The sequence below is a fragment of the Ranitomeya variabilis genome, chromosome 3 (genome assembly GCF_051348905.1).
Source record: "Ranitomeya variabilis isolate aRanVar5 chromosome 3, aRanVar5.hap1, whole genome shotgun sequence".
Classification (NCBI taxonomy): Eukaryota; Metazoa; Chordata; class Amphibia; order Anura; family Dendrobatidae; genus Ranitomeya; species Ranitomeya variabilis.
Window position 1 is genome coordinate 696,083,758 of NC_135234.1, and position 25,703 is coordinate 696,109,460.

Sequence of the window (25,703 nt, forward strand, 5' to 3'; positions counted from 1 at the left end):
TCCCTCAAAGTCGCCAATTATTGTGAATAGTAAAAAAAAGAACTATAATTAAAATCTTAATTTTTTCTGATAAAATATAATTCTAAGTATGCATAACTGGACTTCATAAAGAATCTTCTTTTTTGGGGGGATGAGCAGCATATGCAGTGTAATGTCTATCTGCATTTAAAATGTAAAATGACAGGCATAAAAGTAAAAAATAATTGTATCATCAATGACAAAAGACTTTATTCCGAAAGTGGATTTTAGATACATAAATTACGGTATGTGGAATATTAGCTTTAATCCTCATTACATAGATTTTATTTTATAATCTCTTGGAATTGAAAGAGCAACTCTATCAAATACATGGAATATTCTTTAATAACCTCTAATTTAACCGAGCGTAGAATAATATTCTACTATTCCCGTTATAGTCATATTGTTATTATATTAAACTGCTGCACACAGTACAGAGGTGTGCGTCTAAGCACTGGCTGAGTCTGACACACACAGAAAAGGGCCCCTGAGCAAGAACATTATATGGGCCCTTTGCAGCCCAAAGGCTCCCAAAAATGCAAAATTGCATCTGCCTTGGAGATAGAAACGGCCGCTCCGTGCATCACGATCCGTGCTCATAGGCCGGGGTCACACTTGCGAGTTAAATGCGAGAAACTCGCACAAGTCTCGCACCTCAATACCCGGAACTGGCGCCGGCAATCGGGACTGGAGCATGCGGATGCATGTATTTCTATGCAGCTGAACGCTCCGGTCCCGAGTGCCGGCGGCAGTGCCGGGTATTGATGCAAGAGACTCGTTCGAGTTTCTCGCATTGCACTCGCAAGTGTGACCCCGGCCATATTGTGCCATATGGGTGTGTGCGTCTAGTCTAAGGCACATGACAGGCTGTGTCTGTACAGCAGTATGCTTGTCTCAAACACTGGGCGAATTCCAGCCCATGTAGAAGGTTATTCCATTATTTATAATTGACTGGTGTCAGATATTACTTGTAAATATAGGCAATTTTACAATAGATATTTAACTTTTAGGCCGGTGGCGATCAAAAAACTGCTGGCGCAAGCACTGGGATCCCCAGGAATATGCCCAGGGCCGGAGGAAAGGTCATCGCGGGCCGTAAATGACTTGGGGGGGGGGGGGGGGGGGCGGAGGTTTCCCCACCCCTGCTTTAATGGGAGGAAGTAATGATTGCTTGACAGTCAACAATAAAAGAACAAGAACAGAAACAGCCCGGGGTGGGGGCATCAATGACAACAGCAGAATATAACTTTAATAATTCTGCAGAAAACCTCTTTTATATTAATCTTTATTGCAATCTAAAACACTTTAGATAAAATGCATTTTTGCTTGGGGTGTTTTGGTATTTTTAGGCTCAATAGCGTTGTAAAAACTACACCTAATGGATATATTTTGCTGGAGACTAGAAGATTTTAATCTTGTGATATTGTACCTGACAGCACAGATCCGTCTCTGTGTAGGAGGTCAGACTTGTTTTCTCTATAGTCCTCTTCCTTTATTGACCACCTGTATTATGGCATGGTGGGGTCACATCCATAATATCATGTAGTATTGTTTTTTACTCACTGACCCCCAGCCAATACATCACATGTGCATTTTACTGAATTGGATTCTGTACAACATCAGATCTTGGTAAACTGAAACTTCAGTAAATCTACTTATCTGTTATAATAAAAAAATACTTTGATAGCAAGATGAACTTTTAAAAAAACAAGATTTATCTTCTTTTTTTTTTCTTTTGAATTATGGATTTAAAGGGTTGTCTCTAGTTCTTATGTGGCTAAAATTGCAAAATGCTTGTAAAGACAAGTAACTTTACAGTTTCCTTCTTATTAACAATCCTCCCCATTCTCAAGAATTTTTATAGTACTTCTCATTACCCAGGTTACCGACCACCCTGCTGACTCCGAGTCGGTGGTCACATAGATAAGTAGCACTTGCTGCTCGCACTCTCTATTGTATAGAGCCTTCTCACACTGCTTTGAAGCCAGCAGGATTAACAGATCCGGCCAGCTTGAGTGCCCCTGCTTTTCTCCCATGTTGCAGAAGCAACGTTGTCAGTGCTAGCAGCCCAGGAGAGCTCTCACTTTGGACCAGTGGTGTGACTAAGTCGCTAGTCAAAACTGTCAATCTTTGTGATCTCACTGCCCTCATCAAAGCAGGAAGCCAGGGACTGGAAGCGGTGTGCTCCTGAAGAAAAGAAGTTGACACACAACTTCTTTAATGGGAAACTTTCAGGATGATGCTATTAACTTACAGATATAGGATTATAGTGCAGGTGAATAGCAGTATGAAGGTGCCCGGCCGCTAGACTGAAACTGTGACATATGGAAAAAAAATAATTTCTCCTGGTAGCCGCCGGCTTTCAGTCATGGGGTGTTCCCGTCATAATTACAGTCTCTTTTGATAGCAGCTGGTGACCACGCCTTGGCACTGACTGACAGTCGACTCTACTGATGCACTGCTGAGCCGGCTGTCAGTCAGTGCTGTATCTTTTTTTTAAAGCAGGGCTGTGGAGTCAGTAAGCCAAACCATCAACTCTTCAATTTCTCTGACTTCCGACTCCGACCCCACAGCCCTGCCTCACTACTGAGCATGCACATAAAGTGCAGCACAGATTCATCTCCACTACTACTCCACAGCCCTGCCTCACTACTGAGCATGTACATAAAGTGCAGCACAGATTCATCTCATCTACAACCCCACAGCCCTGCCTCACTACTGAGCATGTACATAAAATGCAGCACAGATTCATCTCATCTACAACCCCACAGCCCTGCCTCACTACTGAGCATGTACATAAAGTGCAGCACAGATTCATCTCATCTACAGCCCCACAACTCTGCCTCACTACTGAGCATGTACATAAAGTGCAGCACAGATTCATCTCATCTACAACCCCACAGCCCTGCCTCACTACTGAGCATGTACATAAAGTGCAGCACAGATTCATCTCATCTACAACCCCACAGCCCTGCCTCACTACTGAGCATGTACATAAAATGCAGCACAGATTCATCTCATCTACAACCCCACAGCCCTGCCTCACTACTGAGCATGTACATAAAGTGCAGCACAGATTCATCTCATCTACAGCCCCACAACTCTGCCTCACTACTGAGCATGTACATAAAGTGCAGCACAGATTCATCTCATCTACAACCCCACAGCCCTGCCTCACTACTGAGCATGTACATAAAGTGCAGCAAAGATTCATCTAATCTACAACCCCACAGCCCTGCCTCACTACTGATCATGTACATAAAGTGCAGCACAGATTGATCTCATCTACAACCCCACAGCCCTGCCTCACTACTAAGCATGTACATAAAGTGCCGCACAGATTCATCTCATCTACAACCCCACAGCACTGGTCACTACTGAGCATGTACATAAAGTGCAGCACAGATTCATCTCAGCTAACATCTGAGATCCTGATATCAGGAACAGAACAGACATTTCATAACTTTTCCAAATTCTTATGAAAACATTTACAGCACATCCTGCATTGTACTACTGTACCAATGTATATTATATATTATTGGAGTCTGAGTTGGTCCATTTTATTCAGACTCCACCAAAATGGACCCTGTCTCCGACTCAGACTCTAACTCCACAGCCGTTTTTAAGCATAACATTTTAATAACTTTTATTTTTAAAAACATAAATAATGTTTTCGCTAACACTGACGTGAATTTCTAGCTCTTCTCATGTGATTTTTTTTTTTTTTTAATAAGGGAACAGCACATTACAGATTTTAAATCCCTAAAGAAGTGAATGTCACAATGACCTAATAACAGAGACCAAGCAATGGGGGCCGTACGTCGGCTCAGCGGTTTAGCATTATTACCCCGTGGTCTACATGGTCACAATCTTTGTTGCTTTTTAAACAACTGGAAATGCCTAATAAATGGGTCTGGTGATTTTTTTCTTGATAATGGAACATTTAAAGTTCTTCAGACATTTTGGGAAAATAGTCACAAAATTACAGGAAAAAAGGGACAATACTGACCATTTTATGGTTAATAATAACAGAGTGACAAAATAATTTGTTATATTGCAGTAGCTCGTATTAGGCTTTGGTTTATCCGGCACATATTGGGTTAGGGACATTTTTGTTACAATAAATATAAATTATAACACCCAATTATACATTCTCTTTAAGTATTTTCACTGCTATTAAATCAGTTTATAACAAACCTCCATCCTTCAAACGCACAGTGGCTGCACATTTGTCATTTGTTATCACCCTACTAGGTCCGCTCCTTTTTGTCTCTTCTGCAGAGACGGTCATCCCAGTCCTCATGCATCCAAGATGCTGGCTGCAGTGGGAGCACCGCGGGATCTCTGAATAGTGCCTCCCCTGTGCCGCGGAGGTGTGGTTCAGTCTTAGTTCTACTGCCATCATGGATGCTGGAGGACTAGAATGCCAGTCATGGTGGAAGAGTCAATGGGGGGCATGGAGGGCACCAGGGAGGACTATATATGATAAATGTATAGTCACTTTCCAGTGACAAGGTGGGGCATCACTTTAATTTCTGCAAGTAAAATATCTCCAGAAACCTGTTCCTGGCTTCAATACTTTCTTGGTGGCAGTTCTACCTCCGTACTATGTTGGTTGGAGCACTGGGACGATCAGGTCTTGTTCTGTGTTTGCAGTACATTATTTTGATGGTGATGACACAGAACAGATTCCGCTGCTCCGGTGCCACATTTCTCCGTAATGATCTGGGCAACTTAAGAATTCCATCTCAGTTAGACTGAATTAGTGATTTCAGTTTTCTTCGCTCCTCCTGGCCAATGTTGTTGGCTACACAAGTCACAAACTCGTGTAAATGTAATTCTCACCATCTGTACACATTGTCATGTTACACTGTCCTGGCCACCTATGTGGATAGGAAAGACGAGAATATCTTGGTAGTTCATTGTTTCTTGCTCGTCTGTCTGCCTAATTGCACATCTTTGTGATTTAAAAAAACATTGGCGCTATTAGGGTTTTTTTTGCGTGGTTACTACATTTGTTAGTGACTTCAAGAAGTGCAACAATATTGTTCGTCCCCTTTAAATAGTGTCATCAGAAAATGACCTTTTGTCTAAATAAGTTTTTTGGAACAATTTTTGCCAATGTTTTTATTTCCATATCACAATTTATTAAAAATAGAAATCTTGCACTTTTTTAGACTCTAACTTTCTGTAATTTTAGGAAATCTACATGTACATTAGCCGAAATACACTTAGACTAACCCTATTATTTTTATTGAAGCTTGTAATGAGCCTGTAGAAGGTCTTTGTGAAGGGGATGGGGAGCTGTGACATCACCTATGGTGATGGGCAGCATGGTGGCTCAGTGGTTAGCACTGTAGCCTTGCAGCACTGGGGTCCTGGGTACAAATGTCACTTAGGACAACATCTGTAAGGCTACGTTCACATGATAAGCTTTTGGTGAGTTTTTGATGTTGCAGATTTTTTGCACCATTTCTTAACCCATTAAGTTAAATAGGTTACTTGTATTTTTTCGACAATAGGTAGCGTAAAAGAAAACAAAAAATAGAGCAAAGTAAATTGGTGGACCCTGTGTCATCAGCTACTTAAAGAGAGGAGGGAGGAGCTATAGAGGCGGAGCTCCTTACTCCTCCTCTCTCTATAGAATCTTGTCAGTTGCAACTGGCATCAATTTACCTGTAAATTAAGAATTTTGAGAATGAATGATCAGTCCTGGATGAGAATGAAGCCAATTTCTCTAATAAGATATATTACAACGATTCTTGTTTTCCTGTGTGCTGCTCATTTATGAAATAAAAACTAAAACGACGGTTAGATTATCTTCTCGGAAGCTGAGGACCAGCCAAATTGACAGTTTACTGAGACGCTAATTCAAAGCTGGCACCTGATATGGCTGAATGTATAATTGACATTTTATAAATTGGCGATTAGAAAAGAAAAAGCAAAGAAAATCTATCCTCCACAAGAAAGATAGTTTATAGTCATTAATCTATATATTAAAAGTGTTGTTACCTTCCATCTATTTTTTTCCCCACAGACTCAGTAATGTGAAAAACAGCTTTACTTACCCTCCCCGGAACCAGTGCTGCCTCTCTGCCTAACAATAGCAGTGTCACATTAACAGGCTGCAGCCAATCACTGAGCTCATTGACTGAGCCTATGTAGACATCACCAGCTGCTGAGCTCAGTGATTGGTTGCAGCCGATCAGCAGAGAACGGAGTGGTGGTGGAAAGGCAGCGCTGGACCCGGGTAGTGTAAGTAAAGCTCAATTTTGTATTTTACGCATGACTGAGCCTGTGGGTAAAAGAAAAGCAAAAGCAGACAACTCCTAGAAACTCCAACACAGGTGTGCTGATATGCCTTCTGTCAGGTGCCTGTGTATGGAGCGGGCTCAGGATGTGAACTTGCTCCAGACGCAGTGGATGCTGGCTGTGTTATACAACCAACATTCACCTCTAAAGCAGCAATCAGTCATTGTTGTTAACCAAATAAATGTCGACATCGATTTCTAGCAGTTTTGTTCGCCTTTTGCTTTACACCCCACAGCACGTTCACAAGATCCCCATGAGTCGCCACGGCTGCTAGGCTCTTCTGCTGAAGGACCCTGTGGCTGCTATGTTGGTACTTTTATGAAGGTCAAGCTAGGCTTCATAGGAGACGATTATTTTATTCAGGGCTGTGGAGTCGATAAGCCAAACCTACGACTCCTCAATTTCTTTGACTCCACGACTCCGACTGCCCCAGCACTGCCAAACTACTGAGCATGTACATGGCATGCATCACAGATTCATCTCAATGAAGAGCCTTTTGGACATTTGTAGGACATTTCATAACGTCCCCAAAGCGATTCAACAAAGCATGTCAACGTGAAAGAAGCAGATTAGATGGACAAGGATGGGATGCATGCATGCATGCAGGGCACAGTGGATTAGCAGTCCAACACCTTAACCACTCGGCCACCTCATCTTCACAACCAACAACATGTTTGCGTCCCCGCGGCTGCATGTGTCTCGGCTGTTTGACAGCTGCAACATATGCAGGGATTGCCTAACAAACAGGAAATCCCCACATGTGTTCCACCTGTCAAACAGCTATGAGACATGAAGCCGCGGGGACGCAAACATATTTTTCGAGCACGCCGAAGACACTCGGTTAGCACACGAGCATGCTCGATTAACGCCTTATCTGACCACGTTCTCTCTTCACTAATATTGATACAAATTTTCTTTATGTATGAAGTCCTGATTTTAATGTGTGATTTAGATTTCTCCCTACTCTTCTGTCATTTAGCAATTGTATAATTTCCTGTAGACTGTAAATAATCTTAGGAACGGTTACAGATACGTGTAATATAGAGGCAGTGTGTTAGCTTGGCTTTCATTTGTACACATGTTGCTCTAGGATCTCGTCTCTTCTGAAGTTGATGTCGCTCTATCCTACTGCACAGTTTGGTACATTAATGTGTTCTTGTTTCCTCGTAGGGTTGCTGATTGGATCTGGTTGCGCTTTGTATCCTTTGGGCTGGAACAGTGAAGAAGTTCGCCAAGCTTGTGGGAATCTCTCTGCACAGTTTGAATTAGGTAGGTGCCACTGCTACAGGAACACATAAGGAATTACAGAAGTCCCATGCACATGTCCGATAGTCTAGTATGTGTTCTAGCCATGTTTTTCATGGACCATATACCCATTGTACAAAAAAAGTTGCACTCTATCGTGCTAGAGCATGTCAATATGAAATATATGAAGTATGATTAGCAATACTGCTTCTGAATACTAGGAATAAAATGAGACGCTTAGCACATAATTTGGCCAATTCATGCCTGCCCATCAACCAATGTCAAGGTGGTCTCAAACTGATGGGTCCCTACATATCTAATATGTACCCATTATAGTCTATGGAACTGTTCACATGTCACTTCTTTTTGAGGAATGAATATCTACCCAAAATATAAATTGGAGACCTATTTTTTTTTTATCCTGGTCACTGAACAAACTCACCCATGTAAATATATGGATCAGAAAAAAACTCGGGATGGCACACTGAGTCCAGCTGAGTCCTGAGTCCACCCTTTCCCTCCTGCTCTTCTTCAGGGTTCTTTTCAGTCACTGAAATTTGAGAAACAGGATTTAGCTGCAGAATCAAGAAAGTGTGTGTGTATATGTGTGTGTATATATATATATATATAATCTATCTCAGAATGTACGGCTCTGAGCCGTCATGAATGTTGTTTCTGTTCGGTAAACATATATAAGTGATCCCTGTCATGACCATAGGATTAGGAAAGATTTATTAGAATTTTTTTCTTTTGTACAAGGTCGTTTTTATGCTACTGTTGGTTGTCCGAGAGTTTTATTTATCAGGTTTATTAAAAATCAGTCTGATTAGCTGTAAAATCTAAGTGTATTTCTCTGGTGTATTGGGTGCCAGATTATTGGTATGTTTTCCTACTAATGAACTGATGGTTGTCTCTTTAATTGGTTTCTACTTGAGGCGATATTCTCCGTTTTCCATAAATACATCTTCTCGGCGCTGCTCTTGCTGCCTCCCATACCTGTATATACTTTGACTGAACCTCGTACCCACTAATCACTTTGCTTTGATTTTAGTTTTCGATTTGAATGATCTCCCTGGAGCCTAATCTAGACTTTAATGAATTCATCTAGTTAAAAAAATGGAATGAGTTAATTAAAGTAATTGCTACTCCAATATTCAAGGCTAAAAAGTATGGTATTTTAAAGCTGCATAAGATGCATATGAATATTCGCCAGGTTAAGGGTTCATGCACAAAGCCTTATTTCCGATCCAAGTAAATCTATGGCACCCCAAATCTGATTTGGTATGTAGTCATGTAGGGTTTTCGTCTGTCTGATTTCATATGTACACTGCTCAAAAAAATAGAGGGAACACTTAAACAACAGAATATAACTCCAAGTACCGTATTTTTCGGACTATAAGACGCACCGTACCATAAGACGCACCCAAATTTGGGGTGAAAATTGCAGAAAAAAGATTTTTTATAAGATGGGGGTCCTTCTTATTGTCCGAATTTAAGATCTCTTACCTGAGGGCAGGCAGTGGCAGAGCAGGGTCACAGGAGGCATGGTGTTAGCAGATGCGGTGCGGTGCGGTGATGCTGAGGCGCTGTGGGTGGTACGGTGTGCACCTGAGCAGGGTCCCTTCCTGCTTAGGTGGGCAACGCCATGGCCTGGTGTCCATGGGGAGGTTGCGGCAGTGCTGTGGCGGCGGCAGATGTGTGGTCACTTCCTCAGGTAAGGTGACGCCGTGGCCCGGTATCCAAGGAGAGCAGCAGAGCTGTGTTAATCAAACACAGCCAATGCTTTCTGGCTGATGTTTTGGTCACTTTTGAATGTAAGTTGTGCTTTCACACTCGTGGTAGCATGAGACGGACTCAGCAACCCACACAAGTGGCTCAGGAAAGCAGCTCATCCAGGATGGCACATCAATGCGAGCTGTGGCAAGGTTTGCTGTGTCTATCAGCGTAGTGTCCAGAAGCTGGAGGCGCTACCAGGAGACAGGCCAGTACACCAGGAGACGTGGAGGGGGCTGTAGGATGGCAACAACCCAGCAGCAGGACCGCTACCTCAGCCTTTGTGCAAGAAGGAACAGGAGAAGCACTGCCAGAGCCCTGCAAAATGACCTCCAGCAGGCCACAAATGTGCATCTCTCTGCACAAACTGTTAGAAACCGACTCCATGAGGATGGTCTGAGTGCCCGACGTTCACAGATGGGAGTTGTGCTCACAGCCCAACACCATGCAGGACGCTTGGCATTTGCCACAGAACACCAGGATTGGCAAATTCACCACTGGCGCCCTGTGCTCTTAACAGATGAAAGCAGGTTCATACTCAGCACATGTGACAGACATGACAGAGTCTGGAGATGCCATGGAGAGCGATCTGCTGCCTGCAACATCCTTCAGCATGACCGGCTTGGCAGTGGGTCAGTAATGTGTGTGGTGGCATTTCTTTAGAGGGCCGCAAATCCCTCCATGTGCTCGCCAGAGGTAGCCTGACTGCCATTAGGTACCTAGATGAGATCCTCAGACCCCTTGTGAGACCATATGCTGGTGCGGTTGGCCCTGGGTTCCTCCTAATGCAGGGCATTGCCCGACCTAATGTGGCTGGAGTGTGTCATCAGTTCCTGCAAGATGAAGGCATTGAATCTATGGACTGGCCCGGCTGTTCCCCAGACCTGAATCCGATTGAGCACATCTGGGACATCATGTCTCGCTCCATCCACCAACGTCACGTTACACTACAGACTGTCCAGGAGTTGGCGGATGCTTTAGTCCAGGTCTGGGAGGAGATCCCTCGGGAGACTATCCGCCGCCTCATCAGTAGCATGCCCAGGCATTGTACAGTAGGGAGGTCATACAGGCACGTGGAGGCCACACACAATACTGCACATCTTTTCCTTGTCATGAGGCATTTCCGCTGAAGTTGAATCAGTCTGTAATTTGATTTTCCACTTTGATTTTGAGTATCATTCCAAATCCAGACCATGGGATATTCATTTTGATTTACATTGATAATTGTTATGTTTTATTGTTCTGAACACATTCCACTATGCAATGAATACAAATTTGCAACTGGAATATTTCATTCAGAGATATCTAGGATGTGGTATTTTAGTGTTGCCTTTATTTTTTTGAGCAGTGCTGCTAAAAAAATAAAGGGAACACGTAAACCACACAATGGAACTCCAAGTCAATCACACTTCTATGAAATGACCCTATCCAGTAATGAAGCAACACTGATTTTGAATCAATTTCTCATACTGTCGTGCAAATGGAGCTGACAACAGGTAGAAATGATGGCAAGACAACTCCTATAAAGGAGGGGGTTCTGCAGGGGATGAACCCAGACCATTTCTCTGTCCTCATCCTTTTTGGCTGTTGTTTTGGTCACTTTTGCATTTTGTCATTACTCTCACCCCTAGAAGAAATGTACACTAGCATGAGGCGGTGTCTACAACCCACAGAAATTGCTCAGGTAGTGCAGCACATCCAGGATGGCACATCAATGTGAGCTGTGGCAAGAAGGGTAGCTGTGTCTTGTCAGCACAGTGTCCAGAGCATGGAGCAGGAGACAGGCAAATACAGCAGGAGACATGGAGGGGGCCATAGGAAGGAGGGCAACAATCCAGCAGCAGGACCGCTACTTCCTCCTTTGTGCAAACAGCCACAGCCCTGCAAAATTATCTCCAGGAGGCCACTAACTTCCATGTGTCTGCTCAAACTGTCAGAAACAGACACCATGAGGGTGGTATAAGAGGTCTATGTTCACAAGTGGGAGTTGTGCTTACAGCCCAACAGTGTGCAGGGTGATTGGCATTTGCCAAAAGAACACCAAGATTGGCAGAATAGACATTAGCGCTCTGTACTCTTCTCGGATGAGAGCAGGTTCAAATTGAGCACATGTGACAGACATGACAGAGTCTAGAGAAACAGTGGAGAACGTTCTTCTGCCTACAGCATCCTTCAGCATGACTGGTTTGGCAGTGGGTCAGTAATGGTGTGGGGAGGCATTTCTTTGGAGGGCCGCACAGCCCTCTATGTGCTAGCCAGAAGTATTGTGACTGCCATTAGGTATCGGGATGAGATCCTCAGACCCATTGTGAGACCATATGCAGGTACAGTGGACCTTGGGTTCCTTCTGATGCATAACAATGCTAGGCCTCATGTGGCTAAAGTGTGTCATCTGTTCCTGCATGATGAACGCATTCATGCTATGAACTGGCCCGCCCGTTCCCCAGTCCTGAATCCGATGGAGCACATCTGGGACATGATGTCTTGTTCCATCCACCAACGCCACGTTGCACCACAGACTGTTCAGGAGTTTACTGATGCATTTATCCAGGTCTGGGAGGAGATCCCTCAGGAGACCATCCGCTGCCTCATCAGGAGCATGCCCAGGTGTTGTAAGGAGTTCATATAGGCACCTGGAGGCCACACACACTACTGAACATCATTTACGTGTCTTGAGTCATTTCAACTGAAGTTGGATCAGCCTGTGATTTGATTTTCCACTTTGATTTTGAGTATCATTCCAAATCTAGACCCCCATGGGATATTAATTTTGATTTACATTGAGCATTTTTATGTTTTATTGTTCTCAACGCATTATACTATACAGTGAATAAAGATTTTCAACTGGAATATTTCATTCAATGATATCTAGGATGTGGTATTTTTTTGTTCCCTTTATTTTTTGAGCAGTGTATATAACCACATGAAACAAAAATCTCCCTCATTTCTCATTCTGTATATGAAAAAACATATATGGCATTGCTGTGTTGTCCACTACTTTGACAACCTCTTCTTAAATTTGTATTCTCCGTGTAAAATGAAAAAGAAGAAAAAAAAGATACCCCCCTTTCTACATTGGCGCCATACCAGCGATGTTGGCATTGGGTCTGCATTGTCTCTCAGAAGCTGCTGATGGGCTGCATCTCTTACACATATCTCTGATGTCCTAGTGTCATCTGAAGGAAGTGGAAGCATTTCTGCCCATGAGCGGCAAAACACAACACAAAAATGCAGTAAATTCGCAAACATTTTTATACCTGCGTTTTTGCTGCGGATTTGACTGACTCAATTGAAGTCAATGGGTGCAGAAACGCAAAAATAATTGACATGCTGCAGAAAAAAATCACACATAGTCATTGAATTACCTTGCAGAAGGATTCCATTGCATTTTTGGACCATTTCCTCACAGAAAAAACGCAGTGGAAATGCATCGTGTTTGCATAGCCTTAGACCTCATCTTTCTCTTCACTCCTATGTGTATAGATTTTTAACAGTAGTAACTGCCATCTCGGTAATGTAATAATCTGTCTTCACTGAATACAGAATTTACCTGGGAATTGAGAATTTTGAGAGCGAATGATCAATCCAGGTGGAGAAAGAAGCATATTTCTCTGAAAAAATATACAGTGCCTTGCGAAAGTATTCTGCTCCCTGGAACTTTTCAACCTTTTCCCACATATCATGCTTCAAACATAAAGATACCAAATATCAATTTTTGGTGAAAAATCAACAAGTGGAACACAATTGTGAAGTTGAACAAAATGTATTGGTTATTTAAAATTTTTGTGGAAATTCAAGAACTGAATAGTGGGGTGTGCAATATTATTCGGCCCCTTTAACTTAATACTTTTTGCTTTGCTGCGATTACAGCTGCAAGTCGCTCGGGGTATGTCTCTATCCGTTTTGTACATCGAGAGACTGAAATTCTTGCCCTTTCTTCCTTGGCAAACAGCTCGAGCTCAGTGAGGTTTGATGGAGATCGTTTGTGAACAGTTTTCAGTTCTTTCCACAGATTCTCGATTGGCCAAGTCAAAGTCCAGACCTCAATCCATTCTAACACCTGGATACGTTTATTTGTGAACCATTCCATTGTAGATTTTGCTTTATGTTTGGGATCATTGTCTTGCTGGAAGACAAATCTCCATCCCAGTCTCAGGTCTTTTGCAGACTCCAACAGGTTTTCTTCAAGAATTGTCCTGTACTTGGCTCCAACCATCTTCCCATCAATTTTAACCATCTTCCCTGTCCCTGCTGAAGAAAAGCAGGCCCAAACCATGATGCTGCCACCACCATGTTTGACAGTGGGGATGGTGTGTTCAGGGTGATGAGCTGCGTTGCCTTTACGCCAAACATATCGTTTGACATTATTGCCAAAAAGTTCAATTTTGGTTTCATCTGACCAGCGCACCTTCTTCCACATGTTTGGTGTCTCCCAGGTGGCTTGTTGCAAACTTTAAAAGACACTTTTATGGATATCTTTGAGAAATGGCTTTCTTCTTGCCACTTCCATAAAGGCCAGATTTGTGCAGTGTACGACTGATTGTTGTCCTATGGACAGACTGTCCCAACTCAGCTGTAGATCTCTGCAGTTCATCCAGAGTGATTATGGGCCTCTTGGCTGCATCTCTGATCAGTCTTCTCCTTGTTTGAGATGAAAGTTTAGAGGGATGGTCTTGGTAGATTTGCAGTGGTATGATACTCCTTCCATTTCAATATAATCGCTTGCACAGTGCTCCTTGGGATGTTTAAAGTTTTGGAAATCATTTTGTATCCAAATCCAGCTTTAAACTTCTCCACAACAGTATCACTGACCTGCCTGTTGTGTTCCTTGATCTTCATGGTGCTCTCTGTGCTTCAAACAGAACCCTGAGGGTATGTGCACACGTTGCGGATTCTCTGCGGATCCGCAGCGTTTTTTGAGGTGCAGAAACACTGCAGATCCGCAATTGATTTACAGTACAATGTAAATCAATGAGAAAAAAAAATGCTGTGCATACTTTGCGGAAAATCCACTGCGGAAACGCTGCGGTTTAAAAGAGGTAGCATGTCACTTCTTTTTTGTTAATCTGCAGCGTTTTTGTACCCATTCCATTATAGAAAACCACAGGTGTAAAAAACGCAGCAAATCCGCAAGAAAACCGCAGCAAAAACGCACAAAAAAACGCTGCGGAACCACACAAAAAAACGCTGGTGCGTTTTCTGCCAGGAGAGACAAAATCCGCACCAGAAATTCCTAAGCCTAATCCGCAACGTGTGCACATAGCCTGAGACTATCACAGAGCAGGTGCAGTTATACGGAGACTTGATTACACACAGGTGGATTATGTTTATCATCATTAGGCATTTAGGACAACATTGGATCATTTAGAGATCCACAATGAACTTCTGGAGTGGGTTTGCTGCACTGAAAGTAAAGGGGCTGAATAATATTGCACGCCCAACTTTTCAGTTTTTGAATTTCCACAAAAATTTAAAATAACCAATAAATTTCGTTCAACTTCACAATTGTGTTCCACTTGTTGTTGATTCCAAACCAAACATTTACATTTTGGTATATATGTTTGAAGCATGATATGTGGGAAAAGGTTGAAAAGTTCCAGGGAGCCGAATACTTTCACAAGGCACAAAGTTGCACATATTTACTTGTACTATTTAATAATGAAATAAAAATCAAAACAAAGGTTGCTCTTTAACCCCTTCATGCCCCAGCCTGTATTCACCATTATAACCAGGCCAAATTTTACAATTTTGACCACAGTCACTTTATGAGGTAATAACTCTGGAACGCTTCACCGGATCCAAGTGATTCTGAGATTGTTTTTTGTGAGATATTGTATTTCTTGATACTGGTAAAATTTGTTCAACATGACTTGCGTTTATTTATGAAAAAATCAGAGATTTGTCAAATCTTGCAAATTTCAAAATTTTAATTTTTATGTCCTTAAATCAGAGAGAGAAGTCACACAGAATAGTTCGTCAATAATATTTCTCATATGTCTACTTTATATCAGCACAATTTTTGAAACAATTTTTTTTATAGGAAGTTAGAAGGGTTAAAAGTTGACCAACGAGTTCTCATTTTTTCAGCAAAAGTTACATAACCATTTTTTTAGTGACCACAACACATTTGAAGTTACTTTGAGAGGTCTAATGACAGAAAATACCCAAAAGTGACACCATTCTAAAAATTTGCATCCCTGGAGGTGCTCAAAATTACATTCAAGAAGTTTATTAACCCTTCAGGTGCTTCACAGGAACTGTAGCAATGTGAAAGGAAAAAATTAACATTTAACTATTTTTCACAAAATGGTCGTTTAGCCCCAATTTTTTATTGTCACAAGGGTAACAAGAGAGAACGGACCTCAAAAATTGTTGTGCAATTTTTCCTGAGTACGCCGATACCACTACAGTGTGTTCCAAATTATTATGCAAATTGGATTTAAGTGTCATAAAGATTTAATTGTTTTGTTTTTCAAATAAACTCGTGGATGGTAATGTGTCTCAGGGCTCAATGAATCACTGAAATCAATCTTAAATACATGTGATAATTATTTTTCCGGGTGATTCTAATTAAAGGAAAACTACTTAAAAATGATGTTCCACATTATTAAGTAGGCCACAGGTTTCAAGCAATATGGGAAATAAAAAAGATCTCTGCTGCTGAAAAGCGTTAAATAGTGCAATACCTTGGACAAGGTATGAAAACATTAGATATTTCAGGAAAACTTAAGAGTGATCTTCATACTGTGAAGAGATTTGTGACTGAAACAGAGCACAGACAGAGTTCATGCAGATAAATGTATAATGAGGAAGGTTTCTGCAGACAAATTAATTGGATTAAGAGAGCAGCTGCCAAAATACCATTACAAAGCAGCAAACAGTTACTTGAAGCTGCTGGTGCCTCTGGAGTCCCTGGAACCTCAAGGTGTAGGATCCTGCAAAGGCTTGATGTGGTGCATAAACCTACTATTCGGCTACCCCTAAACAGTGTTTACAGGCAGAAACGGTTGCAGTGGGCCCAGACATACATGAAGACTAATTTTCAAACAGTCTTGTTTACTGATGAGTGTCGAGCAATCCTGGATGGTCCAGATGGATGGAGTAGTGGATGGTTGGTGGATGGCCACCATGTCCCAACAAGGTTGCGACGTCAGCAAGGAGGTGGAGGAGTCATGTTTTGGGCCGGAATCATGGGGAAACAGCTGGTAGGTCCCTCTAAGGTTCCTGAAGGTGTGAAAGTGACCTCTGCAAAGTATATAGAGTTTCTGACTGAAAACTTTTTTCCATGGTATAAAAAGCAAAAACGTGCCCTCAGGAGCAAAATCATCTTTATGCATGACAATGCGCCATCTCATGCTGCAAATAATACCTCTGAGTCATTGGCTGCTATGGGCATAAAAGGGTATAAACTCATGGTGTGGCCACCATCTTCCCCTGACCTCAACCCTATAGAGAACCTTTGGAGTATCATCAAGCAAAAGATCTATGAGGGTGGGAGGCAGGTCACATCCAAACAGCAGCTCTGGGAGGCTATTCTGACTTCATTCAAAGAAATACAAGCAGAAACTCTCCAAAAACTCCCAAGTTCAATGGATACAAGAAATGTGAAGGTGATATCAAAGAAGGGGTCCTATGCTAACATGTAACTTGGCCTGTTAGGATGTTTTGGTGTTAAATAGCTTTTTTGTTCAGTAAATGTGACCTCCTGATGCTGCAAATTCCACAAATGAGCATTTTCAGTTCTTTAAAACATATGAAATGTTTAGAAATTCTACTGTGCATAATAATTTGGAACAGTGCATTTTGAGTTTTTATTCTTTTTGGAGATTATACTGTTATCATTGGGAGGTTTCTTCAATAAAATTCGATGTATACTTTAACGGGTGATGACTTTTATTAGACTGACTGTCATTTGCACCAACCATTTAGGAAAATCCGAGAAAAATGTAATTTACATAATAATTTGGAACATGGTGTATATATGGGAGAAAACTGTTTGGGCTAACTTTTAGCCCAAATTTTTTTTCTTTTTCACAAAGGTAACCGGAGAAAATGGACCCCCTAAATTGTTGTGCATTTTCTGCTGAGTATGCTGATACCACATATGTAGGGAAAAACTACGGTTTGTGTGCACAGCGGGGTTTGAACGTGAAGGAATGCAGACTTTGACTGAATGGTCTGCTGTCCCATTTGGAGGTGCCTGATGTGTCTAAACAGTGGAAACCCCTCACAAATGACAATATATGTTGTAATTGATCTAGTATTTCCTGGTATGTGAATTTTATAATGTAGTGACATACGTAAATTGTGTAGGTTGGTATTCGTGAGTTGCATAGAGTGGATCAGGATGGTATACGTGAGTGGCATACAGTGCATCAGGTTGGCATACGTCAGTTGTGTAGAGTGCATCGAGATAGCATACTGTATGTCAGTTCTGTACATGGCATGAAGTCGGCATGTGAGTTGTGGAGCGTGCATCAGGTTGGCATACATGAGTTATGTATAGTGATGAGCGAGTATACTCGTTACTTGAGATTTCCCGAGCATGCTCGGGTGCTCTCCGAGTATTTCGGCGTGCTCTGAGATTTAGTTTGTCGACGCAGCTGCATGATTTGCGGTGCTAGACAGCTTGAATACATGTGGGGATTGCCTGTTTGTTAGGGGATCTCCACATGTATTCAAGCTGTCTAGCAGCCACAAATCATCCAGCTCCGAGCACTCCGAAAGACTCTGAGACCACCCGAGCATGCTCGGGAAATCTCAAGTAACGAGTATACTCGCTCATTACTAGTTATGTAGTGTATGTTAAGTTGGAATATGTGGGTTGTGTAGTGTACGTCAGGTTTGCATACGTGAGTTGTGTAACGTGCAGCAGGTAGGCATATATGTGTTGTGCGAGTCAGAAATTAATTTAGTAGTCCATGGATGTGTGGTACAGTTTGAAGCATTCTTTTATACAAAAGCCAGGTTTGTCGGGGCAGGTGATAAGTGATGTCCTTTCGTATCCCCCTTCTGTAACACATTCTGCACCTCTTTTGCCACCTTCCGTTCTTTGTGGTTTGAGGGATTTCACTGGGTAAAAGTTGCCCTGATACAATACAAGCATCTTCATTTCTGAAAGTACTGGGTCCTGCTCCTTCCTGACTTCCAAAGATTAGGGCCTTGATCACTACCTCCTGGAACTGAAGGTACGTACCAGTCTGGCCTGCACAGCATGATATCATGAAAGCATTGTGCATTGCCATCAGTACGACGTGCACGGCCAACTTCTTGTACAACACCTTGGATTTCCTCATGGCACTGTACAGCTAGAGGACTTGATCAGCAGAGAGATCAACTCCCCCATGTTCTTGTTGTACCCCAGGACATAGTCCATTTTTTGGTGATCTGTGTAGAGGTACCTCGTACAATGGTGGGGATGCTGCCATCACCATGTATGGTGGTCAAGAAAAGAACATCTGTCTCTTGACCACCAGCATGTTGTCGCTACATTTACTTTGCTCTCACCCGTTCTGAAAGCATTAGAAATCAGAATTAAATATCTCCAACCAAGCAGATATACATAAATGATCCTCCAGATATACAACATAAGTCATTCTCTCCCATCATTCAAGTTATTTGTTAAAAAAAATATATACTTTATTATGAAAATGGATTGTGCCAAGGCTTCAAATAAAAAAAAATGAAGCACACATTGAAAGATTTTTTTAAATCTGGGAAAGTTTTATTGACGTGCCGCTAACACACGTTAAAATTCCAGTTGACTACTGGTAGCAAAAAAGTCTTGGAGTAATTTTTGACATCATTCTACTTCTTCATCCATTTCTTTTTTATAATTCTATTTTTTAGCCTTGTGGGAGGAGGAATCGGGTGAGTCATCTATTAAACACCCTTCCCTTCCAGACCCCTAAAATTTTCTTGGGGATACCACAGTGGGATTGATAACCATTTCATTGTCAATGTGACTCCGCTTTTCTCCCCTTTTCCTCAACACTTGAACAATAATACATTCTAAACTGAGACTCAAACAGTTTTACTTGAATAATTTACATGGTTACTGTACAAAATTAAAAATGTAAGGCAATTACATGTATATCTTTTGTCGCTCAAAGTGAACTCTTTGTGATATGCACAAACGTTGAAAAAGTCAAGAAAAGTGCTGTCAATAAAAAGTGGAATCAGTCCATGGAAAAACAAGCCCTTAGAAAGATAGAGAAGTTATGACTCTAGGAAGATTGGGAGTAAACAAAAATAAAAGCGGAAAAGTAAAAACTGGCTATTGCCAAAAAGGGGTTAAAAGTAATCTTGGGCGGCTCATGTATATTACACTATTTTTATATCATTTCAGTTAATTTGCTTAATTTGTATTTTTTTTATTTTTGAGTCCTAAAATTACCTTTCAGTTAAAGTCTGTTAAATGTTGAAAAGCATATTTTACTTTTACGGTAACAACTTTTCTTTTCTCATAATGCCATCTGAAATTATATGTATGTCATATTTCTATTAGATTGCAGTAGTTGTCATTTTTTGGTATTCTCGCTGCATTGAATAGGAAGCTATGTAAGGACATCGAATAATATCACCCCTCCTTCACCTTACGCCTTGTGCAGCGACTTATGTCAAATCGTTTTCGGTTGTAGCATGTTATTGAACCTTTTGATTTCTGAGTACATAGAGATATCATTAGTGCCTGTCCACACAAGTTGTATTGATAACGTTTTTGCTGTTGAGCTTAGGGCTGATAAGTATTTTCGCCTCATTCGACCTTAACAGTAGTGCCAGCATGGGATTTATTACTGCACGTGGAGCTTTGTTATTACAAAAGCATAACCAATTTTCTGGTTAATAATCTTTCCCAATGATTTATGTGACTGTTAAACAATAATTCTGCATCTCGATGTGTTCTCAAGTCTGTGAAATTACTGACCTTCTGTAACTTTTATGCCGGTAAATACCGTAGAAATGAAGAATCATCAACAAGTTTAGAGTTCAATATAGTACTCCAACTTTATCAGACTTTTTACCACACAGGATGTGACTTTTTTCACCACTCTATACCTGTAATGAGTGTAGAACCATACACACCGGTTGTCGTCTTCTGCCGTTTTCAGCGGTGCTCCGGTCCACTCCGACATTTGTGACCTGCCGAATCACACAGTCTATTCTGAGTGGCGATGAAGTCACTTTTTACATTTTCTCAATGACTCGTTTTGAGCCTCATAGACTTACTGTGTGATCACTGTGTGATCTGATAGGTTAGAAATGCGGTCACGTGGTACCAAAGCGCTGCTGACCATCACGCATAACAATATGATTGTTCAACAAAGGGAGAAATAAAAATCATCAGAGTGCTCCTCTCAGTTGTTAACTTTATTCTATAGGTGGATAGAAATACAGATAAAGGTTTTAGTAGACTTGGAAGACACTTTTTAAGAAAATGTATTAACCATAATTTTTATTTATTTTTGTCCCAGCAGGGAACTTGAACCGGAGACCCTTTTATCGCTTGTTAAATGCATTGGACTGCATAGTATTCCAAAGCATTGTTGCCTGTCAGTGTTAGGATTTGGGCATGGCATAACACTCGAATGCTGGTGGCAAACCTGTAGGCCTTTGTTAGGCCCCAAGCTATTAAAGTAACCCATCTGATCCGCAGGTGACAGGGAGCCCACTGCCTTTATCAAACAACTGTAGATGCAGCAGTGACTATCAACCGCAATAACTAAGGGTACCGTCTCACAGTGGCACTTTGGTTGCTATGACGGCACGATCCGTGACGATCCAGCGATATAGTTACGATCTCGCTGTGTCTGACACGCTACTGCGATCAGGGACCCTGCTGAGAATCGTACGTCGTAGCAGATCGTTTGAAACTTTATTTCTTCGCTGGATCACCCGCTGACATCGCTGCATCGGCGTGTGTGACGCCGATGCAGCGATGTCTTCACTGGTAACCAGGGTAAATATTGGGTTACTAAGCGCAGGGCCGCGCTTAGTAACCCGATGTTTACCCTGGTTACCATTGTAAATGTAAAAAAAAAAAAACACTACATACTCACATTCCGGTGCCTGTCACGTCCCCGGGCGTCCGCTTTCCTGCACTCCTCCTGCATCCTGTGTCAGCGCCGGCCGGCCGTACATCAGAGCACAGCGGTGACGTCACCGCTCTGCTTTACGGCCGCGCTTACACAGGATGCAGGAGGAGTGCAGGGAAGCGGACGCCCGGGGACGTGACAGGCACCGGAATGTGAGTATGTGTTTTTGTTTTTTTTACATTTACAATGGTAACCAGGGTAAACATCGGGTTACTAAGTGCGGCCCTGCGCTTAGTAACCTGATGTTTACCCTGGTTACCCAGGGACTTCGGCATCGTTGGTCGCTGGAGAGCTGTCTGTGTGACGGCTCTACAGCGACCACACAAGGACTTTCCAACGATCACGGCCAGGTCGTATCGCTGGTCGTGATCGTTGGAATGTTGCTGAGTGTGACGGTACCCTTACTGGTTAAACTGCGGGGATCAGAGTTTTCTACGGCAACAATCTCTCAACCATAATTATATAATTAGAAAACAATGGCGATCTTGGAAATAGACCTTTGATCACCATTTGTAGCTGTGTACTTCAGTAACGTTTGCTTTAAAATTCTCTAAATTCTCTAAATTTAGCTTATAACTTGCTGCCCATTTAGTGTCGCATCAGTGCTTACACCTTAACCAGCTATAAAACTGTAAAATGACATTCTGAACTTTGGAGAATCATTGAAGCTTCAATATCAGCAGAAATGTTACACCCAATTGAGCATATAGAGAATGGAACTGCTGATGAATCCATTGTACGTTAACCTATGACACCCTGACCGAGAGGAATAAGCATTCCAAATCTAATGTTCAAGAGTGTAAAATGGTCTTCAAATTTGTGTTACCGTATATATGTATTTTATCAGACGCAGCCTATAGACAAGAGTGTTGGCGCTGGTTGTTTTTTTTTTAGCCCCTTTTTTTAGCCCTTCTGTTTGTCAGAGCAGTAGCATCCTGAAGATACTAGTTGGCATTTCCTCCGAGTTTCTTCACGGTCTTCTGTAGATCTGGTGGTGTCACCGACTACAAAGTGACAAAGTGGAATGGGCATATTCACACTGCCAGTGAAGAGTTTATCATGAAAGCAGAGCATGTGGTTGCTATTGGGCCTTTGGAAAGAGGGTGGGTAGCCCTGGTTAGTCCCATTCCCTTGTCTATTCAGTGGTAACAACCTATGCTGAACTCACCCCTTGAGTGAAAAAAAAAACAATGTTAGCGAACAGTAAATAAGAAATGGGGCTCAAGGGTTATGTAGATAAAGACAAGCTCCAGGGTGGTCGCGTGAGTTATATTTTTTATATGAGGCCTTCTTTCATCTATGTGCATAATTTTTTCAAGTCTTGGACATGGAGAGAGAGAGTCCTCCCTGTTTGGAAGTTGCAGTGTTCTTACATTGTTATTTTTTTGTATTTTTAAAGGTGTTTTCCCATATAAAACATTTGTCAGCTAGCCATAGGATAGATGATAAGTTTATGATTGCAGGAGTCACCACCTCTATGAACCCCAACCAATCACTAAAACGGGAGATCTGGCTTGCATTTTTGAGGTGCTGGAAAGGAGTGGTGGTCATGCATGTGCACTGGTGCTCTATACCAATCTATGAGACCAGACTGCCAAGTACAGCACTTTGGTAGCTCAATCAGTCCCAGTACCTTGTTCTATTGATAGATGTGTGCCCTGTGAGTATGTAATAAATGTTTCTCATGGAATAAGCACTTCCATGAGCAGAGAGATTGAAGCTGAGAAGATGACTGCACTGTTATACTTTGTAACGTCACTTGTGTTCCTTTATGTTCTAGGCATGTGCAAAATTGGATGGGCTTATTACTGCACCGGAGGAGGAGCGGCTGCCGCAATGCTCATCTGTACATGGTTGTCATGTTTCTCTGGTAAAAAGCAAAAGCAATATCCATATTAGAAGGCATCCAGAAGATAAGAAGTGGCATTGTAATATCTGAACCTAGTATTGGAGCTTGCCTACCATGACCGCTGAAAGGTTGAAATGCATTTGTGATATGACTGCATTGGTAAGAACTCAAAAAATGGATAAAATTCAACGTTTGAGAACCTAATATCTGGTTCTAAGAATGGACAATATGCTGCGGACAGATGACCATGCTACTTGAAGGCTACAATTTGGATTTTTGACGGAGCAGGTCTACACTTGATGTTGATTGGAATAAGCACATATATACGAAAAGCACAAAGGCTTCGTTTACCACAGCCTTTGATTATTCCATCTTTCAAAATAGCTTACAATTTCATTGGAGGACTTCTTTCTCTCTTGTTCTCATGTTTATCTTTATGCTGGCAAAATAGATCAGCGGTGGATTATGGCCTCAGATAAGTTGTATCTGAATATGCATTAGGAGAATCACTCCATCAATTCCTCCAGTAGATGTCTAGTATTTAGTGGCACTGTATATACCTAATGTGGTATGGACAATTAGTGATGATTAGGATATTGGAGTGGCTTGGAAAGTCTTAAGCAATTTGTCTACATTTCCCCTGAAATCTTTCATCAGTACTTTCTACGGTACAGAAACTAGAGCTCACAAATGCCTTAATAATGGTGCCATTGAAACCAGCCATGCTGCAGGTTCCCTTCCAGTCTTCACCACTGGCTCATAAAAATCATCTCGTTAATAAGAAGTCACTTCAGCATTAACCTCTTAAATACACTAGAACACCAAGAATTTTGGTGTTGACCTTCTAGATATACTAGACCACCAAGGATTTTGGCGTTGACTTCCACAGTACACTAGACCATCTAGGAGTCTGGCATAGATTCCTTGAGTATTTATACCACCAGGGAAGCTGGTATTACCACTAAACTAAGCTAGACCATCTCATATGTTGATATTAAACCTTTCGTTACCCTCGATCCCAAAGGTTATTACATAATTTAAAGCCTTCACACGAGTCCTCTCCAACAAAATCTCACCCCCTCTATATTTGACCAGTGATTTCTGGTAGTAAAATTGACCACCATCTGTGGACAGCATACAGTTAGGTCAATTGCATCAGTGCTTTTACCACTATATAGAAAATTTAAAATTTGATAAATTCAGTTATAAAATTCAAGGAAAAATATCAAATTTTTTGCATTCCTTCGATATGTCTAAATTCACAACTTGCACAAATCTTACCCTCTGTAAGGAACAGTCTTGCCCTTTGCTCTGTACAGAACAAATATAACTCTTAGAAAGGAACTCTTCTCGGTAAAGTCTTGCCCTTTCCTACACTCTATATAGTCCCTTCCCCAGAGCTTTTCTTAAATGTTGATCAGGTAAAAGCCATTTTCCTCCTTCTTCCCGTCAGTGAAATAACAACATGAAAACCTGAGAGACTTCTCTTTTTTAACCCATTTTCCGAATCTCCTCTGTAGTACTATGTCCTCCGAGAAAAAGAAAAACAGAGGCGTTTCATGTTCAGTATTATTTTTCTTTTTCGCCATATATTATGTATGATATTCATTGGATCAGTAATCACCTTTTATAACGACTTCTGTTTTATGTGCACAGGTGACAATTATGTTTTAGTTTTATTATACATGTTTTGTCATATTCCAAAAAATATTATATAACATGATAGTTTTTTGTTCTTTCTCGCAATGCAATATCCCCATGTTTTATCAGTGACATTTCAATACTCCTTTAGGATACTCTCCTGCATACACGGCATATGTTCTACATGTCATAGGAGTCACATGAGTGGTTTAGTTGCCATGTTGTTTTTTGAGCTATGTAACGTTTACTATCATTTTTTTAACTACAATGACAAGGTAATATGTTTGTATTTTAAGAAAATAAACCCTGTATATATACAAGCTTCTCTTACCATTGTTTTGTAGACTATACAATAAAGTACAGATGGTGCTTTTTATATCTACTTTTATTCACGTTTACTAGACTTGTAAACGTTGTTTCTGTATTTTTGACCCTATAATAGTATGTGGCGCACATATCCTGCCATTATTTGCAGATAACACTGCTTACTTGCTGACATCACAGAGTTGACTTAATTACTAATTAAAGTTTGTGATGTTTGCTTGGGGGAAGGTCGGCTGAATGATGTCATTATTTTCCCAATCATGATTACCACGGTCATTTACTATTGATTGTAGGATCTTATCGATGTTCCCTACACTCAAATTGCACGCAAATTATATTGAAAGCTAAACAATATAAAAGCAAACTATTGCTTTTGTGTTTCTGTATAAAATATTCACAAAATCCTTATGGGTTTTTTCGCAGTTTTAAAAAGTTATGATAGTGTC

General features: G+C 41.4%; 1 protein-coding gene across 4 annotated transcripts in view; it reads left to right on the forward strand.

Annotated features, from left to right (window-relative positions):
- The window catches only part of LHFPL6 (LHFPL tetraspan subfamily member 6), a 204,909-nt gene extending 179,602 nt beyond the window's left edge, over positions 1-25,307 (forward strand). For all 4 annotated transcript variants that reach the window (XM_077298169.1, XM_077298168.1, XM_077298171.1 and 1 more), the window contains 2 exons: positions 7,501-7,599; positions 23,224-25,307. In XM_077298169.1, the coding sequence (XP_077154284.1) occupies positions 7,501-7,599; positions 23,224-23,342 (218 nt within the window). In that variant the 3' untranslated portion in view covers positions 23,343-25,307. The remainder of the gene's footprint in view (positions 1-7,500; positions 7,600-23,223) is intronic.
- Positions 25,308-25,703: the final 396 nt, after the last annotated feature.